Below are 13,411 nucleotides of genomic sequence, written 5' to 3' on the forward strand. Positions count from 1 at the left end.
CAGGCTTCTCTGTCCATGGGATTTTCCAGGCAAGAGTACTGAAGTGGGTTACCATATCCTTCTGCAGGGGAGCTTCCTGATTCTGCCTGCCAATGAGGGAGATGTAAGAGACTTGGGTTCAATCCCTGGGTATGGAAGATCCCCTGGAAGAGGAAATGGAAGCCCACTCCAGTATTCTTGCGTGGAGAATCCCATGGACAGAGGGGCCTGGTGGGCTACAGTCCATGGGGTCACAAAGAGTCAGACATGACTGAGCGACTAACACTTACCTAGACACTTGAAGATGTATTTGGGATTCATGAGTCATAAAGGGCAGCTGGAAGCCCAAAGGATTTTCCTGAGATTCAACATTACAGAAATATGCAGGTAAAAGTAATATAAGTATGAATGAAGAATTATCTCTAGAAAAAGTACATAAAGTTGCAAACTGTTTACAGAAAGGTTACAACAACTTGTAAGGCTCAAGTCCATTGATCTGGACGGATTTCCCTGTTGTGAACTCTTCACTTGGGTTCATTTCTGATTTGAGCCTCTGGAGGAAGGGGTGTGGCCCCCTGAGTGACAGGTTGGCTCTGAGGCCTGGCAGGGACAGTGACATCTCAGAAGGACTCCCTGGAGAGCCCCTCTCCCCTCTCATCCACACTCAGACCAGAGGGCCCTCTGCCTGCCCCGCCCCTGCCATGAGCCCCTGCCTCCTGGGCTGTGTGGTCTTCTGTCTCCTGCAGGCAGGTGAGTCTTGGGGGGCAGGGTCCCCTTGGGGGTGCCAGCACTAAGCCTGTCCGCTGTGACTGCAGCATCGGTCCTCCTTCTCCACAGGGGCGGTCCATGCTGGTGTCACTCAGGACCCCAGATTCCAGGTCGTGAGGACAGGACAGAACGTGACACTGAGATGTACTCAGGATCTGTACCACGACAGTATGTACTGGTACCGACAAGACCTGGGACACAGGCTGAGGCTGATTCATTATTCATCTCTCACTGATGCCACGTACAAAGGAGACATGCCTGATGGCTACAGCGTCTCCAGATCAAGCACAGAGAACTTTCCTCTCACGCTGGAGTCTGCCAACCGCTCCCAGACATCTGTGTACTTCTGCGCCAGCAGTACTCCACAGCGCTGCAGGGTCACCTCCTCTCTGTGCAAAAAGATGGGGGAGGCCCTTGTAGGCTCCTAGCACTGGGAGTCTCGGAGCTTTGCTGCCAGGTGCCTTCAGTGTGACCCTGGGTGTGTGGTCTGTGCTGGCCCGGACCTCACTCCAGGCCTTATGGACACATGTCCACCATCCATCTCTGTCTTTCTCTGCATCCTCCCTGTGAGCCAGGAAGATGCTTCTCTAGCTCCGACTCCTGGTCATCACCTGAGACTGAGACCTCCAGGAGGGAAGGTTATGGGAAATCGAATACGTCTAGACCCTCTTGTCTCTCCTTGGACACCTCATTGCTGTCTTTCTGAAACTATTCATCAACCTGGCTTTCATGTGGTTTCTGATCTTGCCCATCTTTCCAGAGGGGGCAGGGTGTTTCCACCCTTCATCTCTCTGGCCTCAGCTCCCCGGTCCTCTCTTCTCCAGTCACGCTGCTCCTCCGTCACCTGGGTCATGTCCCTTCCCATCTCAGAGACACCAAAAATGCATCCTGTGCCCTGCGGAGGGGTCATGCCTTTCCTAGTGATTAACTCCTACCGGTGATCCCATTCAAGGCCCCACTGTGTGGTCAGGCACATCTGGGTACAGCTGTTTCCCAGATGAACTGTGAGCACAGGTGGGATGTCTTTCTTTTGACTTTTGAGTCCTAGATTATGAACTTTTCTCTCCTGGATGTGGTCTCCATCTACTCAGAAGCAGGGCTCTGTCTCCCATGTGTGTCTCCTCCTTGAGCTCCTGTGATGATGGAGCTGCATGGGCGCTGGGACAGCTGATCAGTGTAATGAGACCAGTGGAGACAGTGGGATGTAACATCACCTCTGAGTGTCCTCCTGGATTCAGGTCAGTAAAGACACAGAGCTACAGAGCATCCCCCTCCTAGACTCTACAGCCTTACTCTCCACCCCTCACTCATCTCTGGTCATGCTCCCTCCTCCCCCCGAAAGAGAGGATGTTTGTAACGACAGCCTGTGAACAAACGACTTTTGAACAAGCAGATGCTCTGATGGCAGTGAAAGTGAGAACTACATTACTTTTGCAACATAGCCTCCTAGGTTTCCAGAAAAACAGAGTTATTATTGTATTGATACATTACACACCAGTGTTTTAAAGGTCAGTGAAATTGGGTCTTCTGTAAAGAAGCTCTGAGGAAACTGTGTTTTAATGAGTGGTGACTTAGACGAATGTGAGGCTCTGCTGAGGGCTGTGGAGACATGAAGTTGCATGGAGACTGAGGAACACAGAGAGGGCAATTGGTCTGTGGCCCACAGAAGGAAATAGAAACTTCCAGCCCAGGTCTCTTCCCGGGACATCATTTCACCCCTTGTGTCTCTGAATATGTCAGTGACTTCATTAGGCTTCTTGGGCCAAATCAAGTCGACCCCTCCATTGCCCACCCTTGCCTAAGAAGTGAATACCATGGAGCCTGTATGACTATGGGACCATGTGGCAGGGGTGCTGGACTGGGTCTGAAATAGGGGTACTCATGGGAGACCGTGATGTGCAGGGAAGACAAAGAATTCACCACCTGGTATCTGGCTTTGGGGGCTTCCCAAGTGGGACTAATGGTAAAGAACCCACCTGACAATGCAGGAGACTTAAAACACAGGTTCTATCTCTGTGTAGAGAAGATCCCCTGGAGAAGGGAACGGAAGCCCACTCCAGTATTCGTGCCTGGGAAATCCCATGGACAGAGGAGTCTGGGAGAATAGGGTAGCAAAAAGTCAGACACAACTGAAGTGACTTAGCGTGCACACATCTGACATTGGAGGTGCTGTTGACCCTCTCAGTGAAAGTGCCCTGCAGGCGAGGGGAGATGGAGGATGAGAAGGTTAATGTAGAGATGCAGCAACATGTGAGCCCTGTGGGAAGGCAGCCCTAAAACCTACACATTGCTCGTGTTAAAAGGGGAGCTTGCGCGCCTGCGTGCTAAGCCACTTCAGTTGTGTCCAACTCTTTGCAACCCTACTGACTTTAGCCCTCTGGGCTCCTCTGTCTAAGGGATTCTCCAGGCAAGAATACTGGAAGAGGTTGTCATGCCTTCCTCCAGGGGATCTTTCTGAAACAGGGATCTAACCCATGTTTCCTGGGGCTCCTGCATCCCTGGCAGATTCTTTACTGCTGAGACACTGGGGAAGCCCAAAAAAGGGGAGATTATAAATATTTAAATTAGTCATCTATGTATGTTATAATATTGGGCTGGCCAATACATTCGTTCGGGTTTTCCCGTAACATTTTATGGAAAATCTCGAACGAATGTTTTGGCTAACCCAATGTAAATTACATGTCCCTGAAGTCATGGGCATTGACAGAGGCAGTGACGTCACCATGGGAGCTGCCCTATGGGGACAGGTGACAGGCCACCACCACCGCCGCCACCACCCCCACTCATGCTCACAAGAACCCTGAGCTGGTGAACTTCCCGTTGCTGCTCTGTCCCTGCCATGGGCTCCAGGCTCCTCTGCTGGGCGACCCTCTGTCTCCTGGGGGTGGGTGAGTCCTCAGCAAACCAAGTGGTTCCAATGTTTGTGTGTGTGTGTGTGTGTGTGCGAGAGAGATAATTACAAGTAGGCTCTACCTGACTGTCCCCCACTTCTGTCCCCACAGGTCACACAGGAGCTGGAGCAGTGTCCCAGTCCCCCAGGCACAGGGTCGCAGGGAGGGGCCAGACTGTGAATCTTAGGTGTGATCCAATTTCTGGTCATGTTTCCCTTTATTGGTACCGACAGACCCTGGGGCAGGGCCCAGAGTTTTTGACTTACTTTCAAGATGAGCAAGAACAAGACAAATCAGGGATGCCTAAAAACCGGTTTTATGCTGAGAGGCCTGAGAAAACGTATTCCTATCTGAAGATCCAGCCAGCGGAGCCCGGGGACTCAGCTGTGTATCTCTGTGCCAGCAGCCCAACCACAGCGCCGCACAGTCACCTCCTTCCTGTTCACAAACCTCATCTTTCTGTCTCCTTGCAGCTCCCAGAGCCCCTAAATAGGTTGTTTTTTTGCTTTCCACTCACCAGTATGTGGCGCTAGTGGTAAAGAATTTCTGCGCAACGCAGAAGACCCCGGTTCCAACCCTGGGTCAGTAAGATCCCCTGGAGAAGGGAATGGCTACCCACTCCAGTATTCTTGTCTGGAAAGTTCCTTGGACAGAGGAGTCTGACGGGCTATAGTCCATGAGGTCGTAAAGAGTAGGCACAACTGAGCACACACACACACACACCCCAACAAAAAGAGGTAGATTTGGACTCAGCTGTTCTTTGGATAGAAAGAGACCATAGACTAACTCCTGAGCTACTGCAGCCGTATATGTTGGTGGATAGAAAGCATTAAGGCTCACTGGGTTCTACCAGTCTCAGGGCCAGCTCAGGGCTCCAAGGCACAGACCACAGGCTTCTATGGGACCTGCAGGTGTTTGCCCACACACGCGACTTTAGCTGCCTGTGTTTGTAGTGAGTTCCCCTGCGGTTGCTGTTGGCAACTGGAAAGTTTTCGACTACCTCCTCAGGCATAGTCTTTCTTCTAAAGCCTCTTCCATCCCCGTCACAGGTGGCACTAGCAGTAATGAACCTGACGGCCAATGCAGGAGACCTTAGAGACTTGGGTTTGATCCCTTGGTTGGGAAGATCCCCTGGAGGAGGGCCTGCGACCCACTCCAGTATTCTTGCCTGGAGAATCCCATGGCCAGGGGAGTCTGGCGGGGTACAGTCCATAGTGTCGCAGAGTCGGACACGACTGAAGCGACTGAGCACACACGTCCCTGTTACATTGCAAGTTTTCCACAATATAGCATCAAGCCTATCATCCTGTTTGAAGTAAAATCCGTACTATTTCTGTGCCAGTTAGTTGACAAAGACAGTGTTGAAAACAGTAAGACTTTATTTCCTTTGCCTCATTTAAGCAACCCACTTTCTCTATTTTGTTTCCATGTTTTCACTGCTGGAGTCCTGACAGTTAGACTAAAGCGTACTTTCACAACCTCTCCAGTTTCATCCTGATTCCCTGAATAAATCTGTTCTCTAGAGGTTGTTGTAATTCACACCCTAGGCTTTTGATTTGAAATACTTTCCCTGAGGTCTTTAACTCAAGAAGACACGATATTTTCTAATGCTTCTATTCCTTTTTATGTGTTTGCTATATTACATATTGTTATACATATTGGTTATAAATATAAATACCTATATTGTAAATAACACCTTCTATCCATCTTCACCCATAGATGAATCTATGAAATCTAAAGCCCTGGTCAGAGTGGATGTGATTATGGGTCATGGTTTCTGGGAGTCTGAAGAGATAACCAGATAACTCTGGTGGGTAGGATGGTAAAGAACCCGTCTGCAGTGCAGAAGACCTGGGTTTGATCCCTGTCTTGAGAAGGTCCCCTGGAGAAGGGAATGGCAACCCACTCCAGTATTCATGCATGGAGAATCCCCATGGACAGAGGAGCCTGGCGGGCTACAGTCCTTGGAGTCCCAAAGAGTGGGACAGGACTGAGCTACTAACACTTTAACTTTTCAAGAGGTAACCCAGCTGCAAGACTGGGATTGAGTGGCATAACCTCGGCCATGATAGGGGTACCCTGAGCCTTGCATAGCAGGTAAAGGGAATGACAGTTGCCCTAAATCCACTTATTATTAACTGTAGTCACTCGGTACACCAAGGTTTTTCCCAAGAGCATGAGTGCCCAGAGGAGGGAGTTTTCCTGGTCTTTGACTGTGGTATCCGCAAAGCTTTCCTGGCTCTGGGGAGCAAGGAAGGTCAGATACACACGAGAATTCCCTACTCTAGCAATCCCATTTGAAGGACTCCCTTTCCAGATTCTGGTCTTCAATTTTTCCCCCCATTTCCCCATCTTTGCCACATGAACCTAGCAGATTCAGCTTCCTTATAATACTATGTTGCACCACCGTTTTCATATCTTCCAACTCCACTGCTTCTTCCAGAACCTCCCTGCTGCTCAAATTGGCACAGTGTTCAAGTTAATCATTTAGTGGAGACTGTTCCTGGCTGATCTCAATTCCATCCATCCTTATCTCCCCATGAGATACTGTTCTTCCGTGATGGCTTATGGCTTTATAAGACGTTCTTTTTTGTTCTTACATTCCAAGTTTACTTTTTATTCAGACACAACTGACCCCATCTCAAAGGCAATTTCATTATCTCCTCAGTCCTTTGCTGATCTATATTTTGGAGTTAACACTGATTGTCTTTTTTTTTTTTTTAGCACTTTTGTGAGAAACGCTGGGCTGGAAGAAGCACAAGCTGGAATCAAGATTGCCGGGAGAAATATCAATAACTTCAAATATGCAGATGACACCACCCTTATGGCAGAAAGTGAAGAGGAACTAAAAAGCCTCTTGATGAAAGTGAAAGAGGAGAGTGAAAAAGTTGGCTTAAAGATCAACATTCAGAAAACGAAGATCATGGCATCTGGTCCCATCACTTCATGGCAAATAGATGGGGAAACAGTGGAAACAGTGTCAGACTTTATTGTTTTGGGGCTCCAAAATCACTGCAGATGGTGATTGCAGCCATGAAATTAAAAGACACTTACTCCTTGGAAGAACAGTTATGACCAACTTAGACAGCATATTGAAAAGCAGAGACATTACTTTGTCAACAAAGGTCCGTCTAGTCAAGGCTATGGTTTTTCCAGTGGTCATGTATGGATGTGAGAGTTGGACTGTGAAGAAAGCTGAGCACTGAAGAATTGATGCTTTTGAACTGTGGTGTTGGAGAAGACTCTTGAGAGTCCCTTGGACTGCAAGGAGATCCAACCAGTCCATTCTAAAGGAGATCAGCCCTTGGTGTTCTTTGGAAGGAATGATGCTAAAGCTGAAACTCCAGTACTTTGGCCACCTCATGCGAAGAGTTGACTCATTGGAAAAGACTCTGATGCTGGGAGGGATTGGGGGCAGGAGGAGAAGGGGATGACAGAGGATGAGATGGCTGGATGACATCATTGACTCGATGGACGTGAGTCTGAGTGAACTCTGGGAGTTGGTGATGGACAGGGAGGCCTGGCGTGCTGCAATTCATGGGGTTGCGAAGAGTCAGACACAACTGAGTGACTGAACTGAACTGAACTGAATGAAGATAAAAGATCTCCTTACACTTCAACTTCTGCATTTCTCTTACTACCTTTAATAAACATTTCCTTTCATGTCTCCCATTCTATTCCTCTCCCTTTCAGAAGACAGTTTTAAGAAGGAAGATCTCAGTTGGACTATAACTGCCAGATAATGAGATAGAGGTTACGTAGAATGAAGATTGCCTATTAAGTGATAAATCAAAGGGATAGTTAGGGTTAGAATTAGTGTTGGGATTAGAATTGAAGGAAATTGAGTATAAAATGTGATCACTCAGACATTTCCCAGCACCCCTTGGACCACTGCAGAAGAAACAATGGTGAAGCTTCAGTTATTGGCCACAAGGTGGCACTGTGATGCCACTGAGATCTGAGGGGCTCTGGGCAGGATCTGGGAGAGAAATCTGGGAGGGAAAGTGTTAAGAAATAGGCAGGGATCCAGCACTAGGCAGCTGTTGACGTTTTCAGTTATTTCCAGGCTACCTAACAACTATGGAAGAAGTGGGAGGCCCCTCTAAACCTTAATGAGATCAGCAGTTGAAGGGTTTGGGCACAGCAGCTTTGATGTCAGGCAGGGGCAGGTGCAGACAGAGGAGCAACTGTCTCAGAGGAATACCGGAGACCCAAGGGCCGAATCCATGCACCCAGAACTCAGTACATTGCAGCCCCGCCCATCTCCCCTGCAGCAACATCTAAGCCAGGAGGAGCTGATGTGCCTGAGCCAAGCACAAGGAACCCTGGGAGAATCTGCAGGGGTGGGGGCCGGCATCCCAGGCAGGCCCGTCTGGCCTTTGGAGAAGAGCCCCAGATCCCTCTATCTCAGACCTGTGGATCAGAGCATTTAGCAGGGACAGTCCTCCTCGCCCTGAGCCTGCCACTAGCTCCAAACTCTTTGCGTGATTCTTTGTCTCATGGCATCAGGTGAGTTTGGAACTGGCTGAAACCTCTGCAGGGTTTGCAGAGTCCCAGCTCCAAGTCATCTCTTTCCTTCTCAGACCCAGTTTACTCTTCTCACTAAGCCATATCTTTTCTGTGTGTATCTGCCTCTCCAACAGGACCAGTGGATGCGGCAGTCACCCAGAAACCAAGAGACCATATTATACAAACAGGAAACAAGATGGTCCTCGAATGTTTTCAGCATATGAACCACTTGAGAATGTTCTGGTACCGACAATACCTGAGACAGTGGCTAAGACTTATCCATTATTGAAATGGTGTCCGTGACACTGGCTGGGGTGGGGGTGGGGGTAACAGAGAGATACTGTATCCCTCTGAATCTGAAGCAAGAAGAAGACTTTCCCCCTGACCCTGGAGTCGGCCAGGACCAACCAGACCTCCTTGCACCTCTGTGCCAACAGTGAACCCACAGCGTGGCATAGCCAGCTGCTCTCTGCACAAAAAGGGCAGCCAGAGGCATGAGGTGGACCCTTCTTCCTAAGGCCACGTCTCATCAGGGGAGAAAACTGCTCATGTTGGAGATCTCACGAGACTAGTGTGAACTGCACTCCATCAGCGTGAAGGGTGTGTGTGCTGTAATTTGAAAAGACACATGACCTCACTGTTCACTGCAGCACTATTTACAATAACCAAGACGTGGGAGCCACCTAAATGTCCGTCAACAGATGAATAAATGAATGAAGATGTACATGTATAAATAGAATATTACTCAGCCATAAAAAGAATGAAATGATGCCATTTTCAACAACATGGATGGACTTGGAGATTATCATAACATGCGAAGTCAGACAGAGAAAGACAGATATATGATATCACTTTCATGGAATCTAAAAATGATATAAATGAATTTATTTACAAAACAGAAATCAACTCACAGACATGGAAAACAATCTTGTGGTTACCCGAGGGGATAGCAGAGTGGGAGGGAGATATATTAGGAGACTGGGATTAACATATGCACACTGCTACCTATAAAACAGACAACAAGGACCTACTGTACAGCACCCGAAACTATATTCTATGTCTTGTAATAGCCTATAATGGAAAACGATCTGAAAAAGATTATATATATGCATATATAACTGAATCACTTTGCTGAACACCTGAAGCTAACACAATATTGTAAATTAATCATATCAATACTTCAATTTAAAAACAGTTAAAAAAAGTAAATTCAAATAGCACTTAATGTTACATCTCTCAATTGAGAATATTCTGGTAATTGAGGAAAGTCAAGAAACACCTGGAGTAACAGGCAAATTTGGCCTTGGAATACAGAATGAAGCAGGGCAAAGACTGATAGAAGTTTGCCAAGAAAATGCACTGGTCATAACAAATACCCTCTTCCAACAACACAAGAAGACTCTATACATGGACATCACCAGATGGTCAACACCAAAATCAGATTGATTATATTCTTTGCAGCCAAAGACAGAGAAGCTCTATACAGTCAGCAAAAACAAGACCAGGAGCTGACTGTGGCTCAGACCATGAACTCCTTATTGCCAAATTCAGACTTAAATTGAAGAAAGTATGGAAAACCACTAGACCATTCAGGTATGACCTAAATCAAATCCCTTATGATTCTACAGTGGAAGTGAGAAATAGATTTAAGGGCCTAGATCTGATAGATAGAGTGCCTGATGAACTATGGAATTAGGTGAGTGACATTGTACAGGAGACAGGGATCAAGACCATCTCCATAGAAAAGAAATGCAAAAAAGCAAAATGGCTGTCTGGGGAGGCCTTACAAATAGCTGTGAAAAGAAGAGAAGTGAAAAGCAAAGGAGAAAAGGAAAGATATAAACATCTGAATGCAGAGTTCCAAAGAATAGCAAGAAGAGATAAGAAAGCCTTCTTCAGTGATCAATGCAAAGAAATAGAGGAAAACAACAGAATGGGAAAGACTAGGGATCTCTTCAAGAAAATCAGAGATACCAAAGGAACATTTCATGCAAAGACGAGCTCGATAATGGACAGAAATGGTATGGACCTAACAGAAGCAGAAGATATTAAGAAGAGATGGCAAGAATACACAGAAGAACTGTACAAAAAAGATCTTCATGACCCAGATAATCACAATGGTGTGATCACTGACCTAGAGCCAGACATCCTGGAATGTGAAGTCAAGTGGGCCTTAGGAAGCATCACTACAAACAAAGCTAGTGGAGGTGATGGAATTCCAGTTGAACTATTCCAAATCCTGAAAGATGATGCTGTGAAAGTGCTGCACTCAATCTGCCAGCAAATTTGGAAAACTCAGCAGTGGCCACAGGACTGGAAAAGGTCAGTTTTCATTCCAATCCCAAAGAAAGGTAATGCCAAAGAATGCTCTAACTACTGCACAATTGCACTCATCTCACACGCTAGTAAAGTAATGCTCAAAATACTCCAAGCCAGGCTTCAGCAATATGTAACCGTGAACTTCCTGATGTTCAAGCTGGTTTTAGAAAAGGCAGAGGAACCAGAGCTCAAATTGCCAACATCCGCTGGATCATAGAAAAAGCAAGAGAGTTCCAGAAAAACATCTATTTCTGCTTTATTGACTATGCCAAAGCCTTTGACTGTGTGGATCACAATAAACTGTGGAAAATTCTGAAAGAGATGGGAATACCAGACCACCTGACCTGCCTCTTGAGAAATCTGTATGCAGATCAGGAAGCAACAGTTAGAACTGGACATGGAACAACAGACTGTTTCCAAATAGGAAAAGGAGTACGTCAAGGCTGTATATTGTCACCCTGTTTATTTAACTTATATGCAGAGTACATCATAAGAAACGCTGGACTGGAAGAAACACAAACTGAAATGAAGATTGCTGGGAGAAATAATAACCTCAGATATGCAGATGACACCACCCTTATGGCAGAAAGTGAAGAGGAACTCAAAAGCCTCTTGATGAAAGTGAAAGTGGAGAGTGAAAAAGTTGGCTTAAAGATCAACATTCAGAAAACGAAGATCATGGCATCCGGTCCCACCAAGTCATGGGAAATAGATGGGGAAACAGTGGAAACAGTGTCAGACTTTATTTTTCTGGGTTCCAAAATCACTACAGATGGTGACTGCAGCCATGAAATTAAAAGACGCTTACTCCTTGGAAGGAAAGTTATGACCAACCTAGATAGCATATTCAAAAGCAGAGACATTACTTTGTCAACAAAGGTACGTCTAGTCAAGGCTATGGTTTTTCCTGTGGTCATGTATGGATGTGAGAGTTGGACTGTGAAGAAGGCTGAGTGGTGAAGAATTGATGCTTTTGAACTGTGGTGTTGGAGAAGACTCTTGAGAGTCCCTTGGACTGCAAGGAGATCCAAGCAGTCCATTCTGAAGGAGATCAGCCCTTGGTGTTCTTTGGAAGGAATGATGCTAAAGCTGAAACTCCAGTACTTTGGCCACCTCATGCGAAGAGTTGACTCATTGGAAAAGACTCTGATGCTGGGAGAGATTGGGGGCAGGAGAAGGGGATGACAGAGGATGAGATGGCTGGATGGCATCGCTGACTCGATGGACATGAGTCTGGGTGAACTCCAGGAGTTGGTGATGGACAGGGAGGCCTGGCATGCTTCGATTCATGGGGTCGAGAAGAGTCAGACACGACTGAGTGACTGATCTGATCTGATCTGATCTGAAGGAACAGTAGCATCCAACATGAAATTTATATTTCTCTTTCTTTTTTTAAGCAGAAAGCACCCAGGCAGCTTTAAATTCCCTGAGTGATCTGAGCTCTCCCATCTTGAAACTGTTACATAAAACTGCTTGGGGCTCACTGAATACCAGGCAAGAATTCTCCAGAGGAAAAACAATCTCAGTAATAAATTATAAAATACACAAGTAAACAGAACACTTAGGAGAAATGTTAGTAGATGCGTCAAACAGCTGCATTAAACCCCAAGATGATCGACTGCAGAATTATCAAAATTGGATGACAAACTCAGTCTCTCTTGTGGGCACAGGGCAGTATTTTGCATCTTCTCAGGTCACGAGGTCTTCTGAGGTCACAGAGACCATCTCACATCCTCAATATTTTATACATATGACTATTGCCATAATCTCTTACTTGTGTGTGATTCAGTTCTAAGTTGAACTGCATGGAACACAGGCATAAAATGGTACATGACTCCCATTTGTATACAGTTTGTTAATTCAGAAAGAACTTCATTTTTATCATCCATTTGATTTGGATTAAAGACTATGAGCTTTTCAATTTTTTCTTGTAAAATATAAAATTTTTATTGGGCAACAATTTCAGTTGCCCCTAGGCTGTATCCCTCCTGGGCTCCTTACACGTGGAAGTCCACACACAAAGGGCAGAGTTTCTTCACATGGGATCCACTGACTCCAAGATTGGGAGTTCACAGCTGGGTTTCACAGGAAGGGCAAACCCCAAGTGCTGCTCAGCCCTTGACCTTCTATGCCACATACACCCTGGGACAGGGGAACACCCGTTGACCCAGGACCTGATCACAGACAAGAGAGAAGGTTGCTTGCTGGGCAAAAACTCCACTCACCAATTGGCCAATCTGCTGAAAGTCTAAAAAGTGAAATTGATGAATAACCAATTTTGATAAGTTATGCTCTTTACATGGAGAAGGCGATGGCACCCCACTGCAGTTCTCTTGCCTGGAAAATCCCATGGATGGAGGAGCCTGGTAGGCTGCAGTCCATGGGGTCTCGAAGAGTCGGACAAAACCCAGCGACTTCCTTTCACTTTCTTGCATTGGAGAAGGAAATGGCAACCCACTCCAGTGTTCTTGCCTGGAGAATCCCAGGGACGGAGGAGCCTGGTGGACTGCCGTCTACGGGGTCGCACAGAGTCGGACATGACTGAAGCAACGCAGCAGCAGCAGCAGCAGCAGCAGCATGCTCTTTACAGCAGTTCAGGATGCTTGGAATGATTTCAGCAGTCTTTGAGTTTTTTTCTTTTGAAGTTTTTGATTGGCTACAGCTTTCTTTCAGCCATTGATCCTCAGCTGTTTCTGGGCAAACTTGTCAGTCTAGCTTATTTTGAGGTCAAATTTGGATGTTGTATATTTCAGTCACTGAGGACTTCTCACATTCTCAATATTTGATGCATGTGATTGTTCTTGTCTTCTCTTATTTGTGTGTGATTCACTTGTAAGGTGAGTTGCTTGGAATACAAGCAACAACGTGAACCCTTATCCTGTGTAATTGTGTATTTATGTTTTAGGAATACTTTAAGGTGTAATTAATAGGGAGAAAATGCTCTA

The 13,411-nt window shown here is 46.3% G+C and overlaps 1 gene segment (V, D, J or C); it reads left to right on the forward strand.

Annotated features, from left to right (window-relative positions):
• The first annotated feature begins 220 nt into the window (after positions 1 to 220).
• LOC123466037 lies at positions 221 to 1,175 on the forward strand. The segment is given in 2 exon segments: positions 221 to 729; positions 817 to 1,175. Coding segments are annotated over 2 exon segments (408 nt in total).
• Positions 1,176 to 13,411: the final 12,236 nt, after the last annotated feature.

The sequence above is a fragment of the Bubalus bubalis genome, chromosome 8, assembly GCF_019923935.1.
Source record: "Bubalus bubalis isolate 160015118507 breed Murrah chromosome 8, NDDB_SH_1, whole genome shotgun sequence".
Lineage (NCBI taxonomy): Eukaryota > Metazoa > Chordata > Mammalia > Artiodactyla > Bovidae > Bubalus > Bubalus bubalis.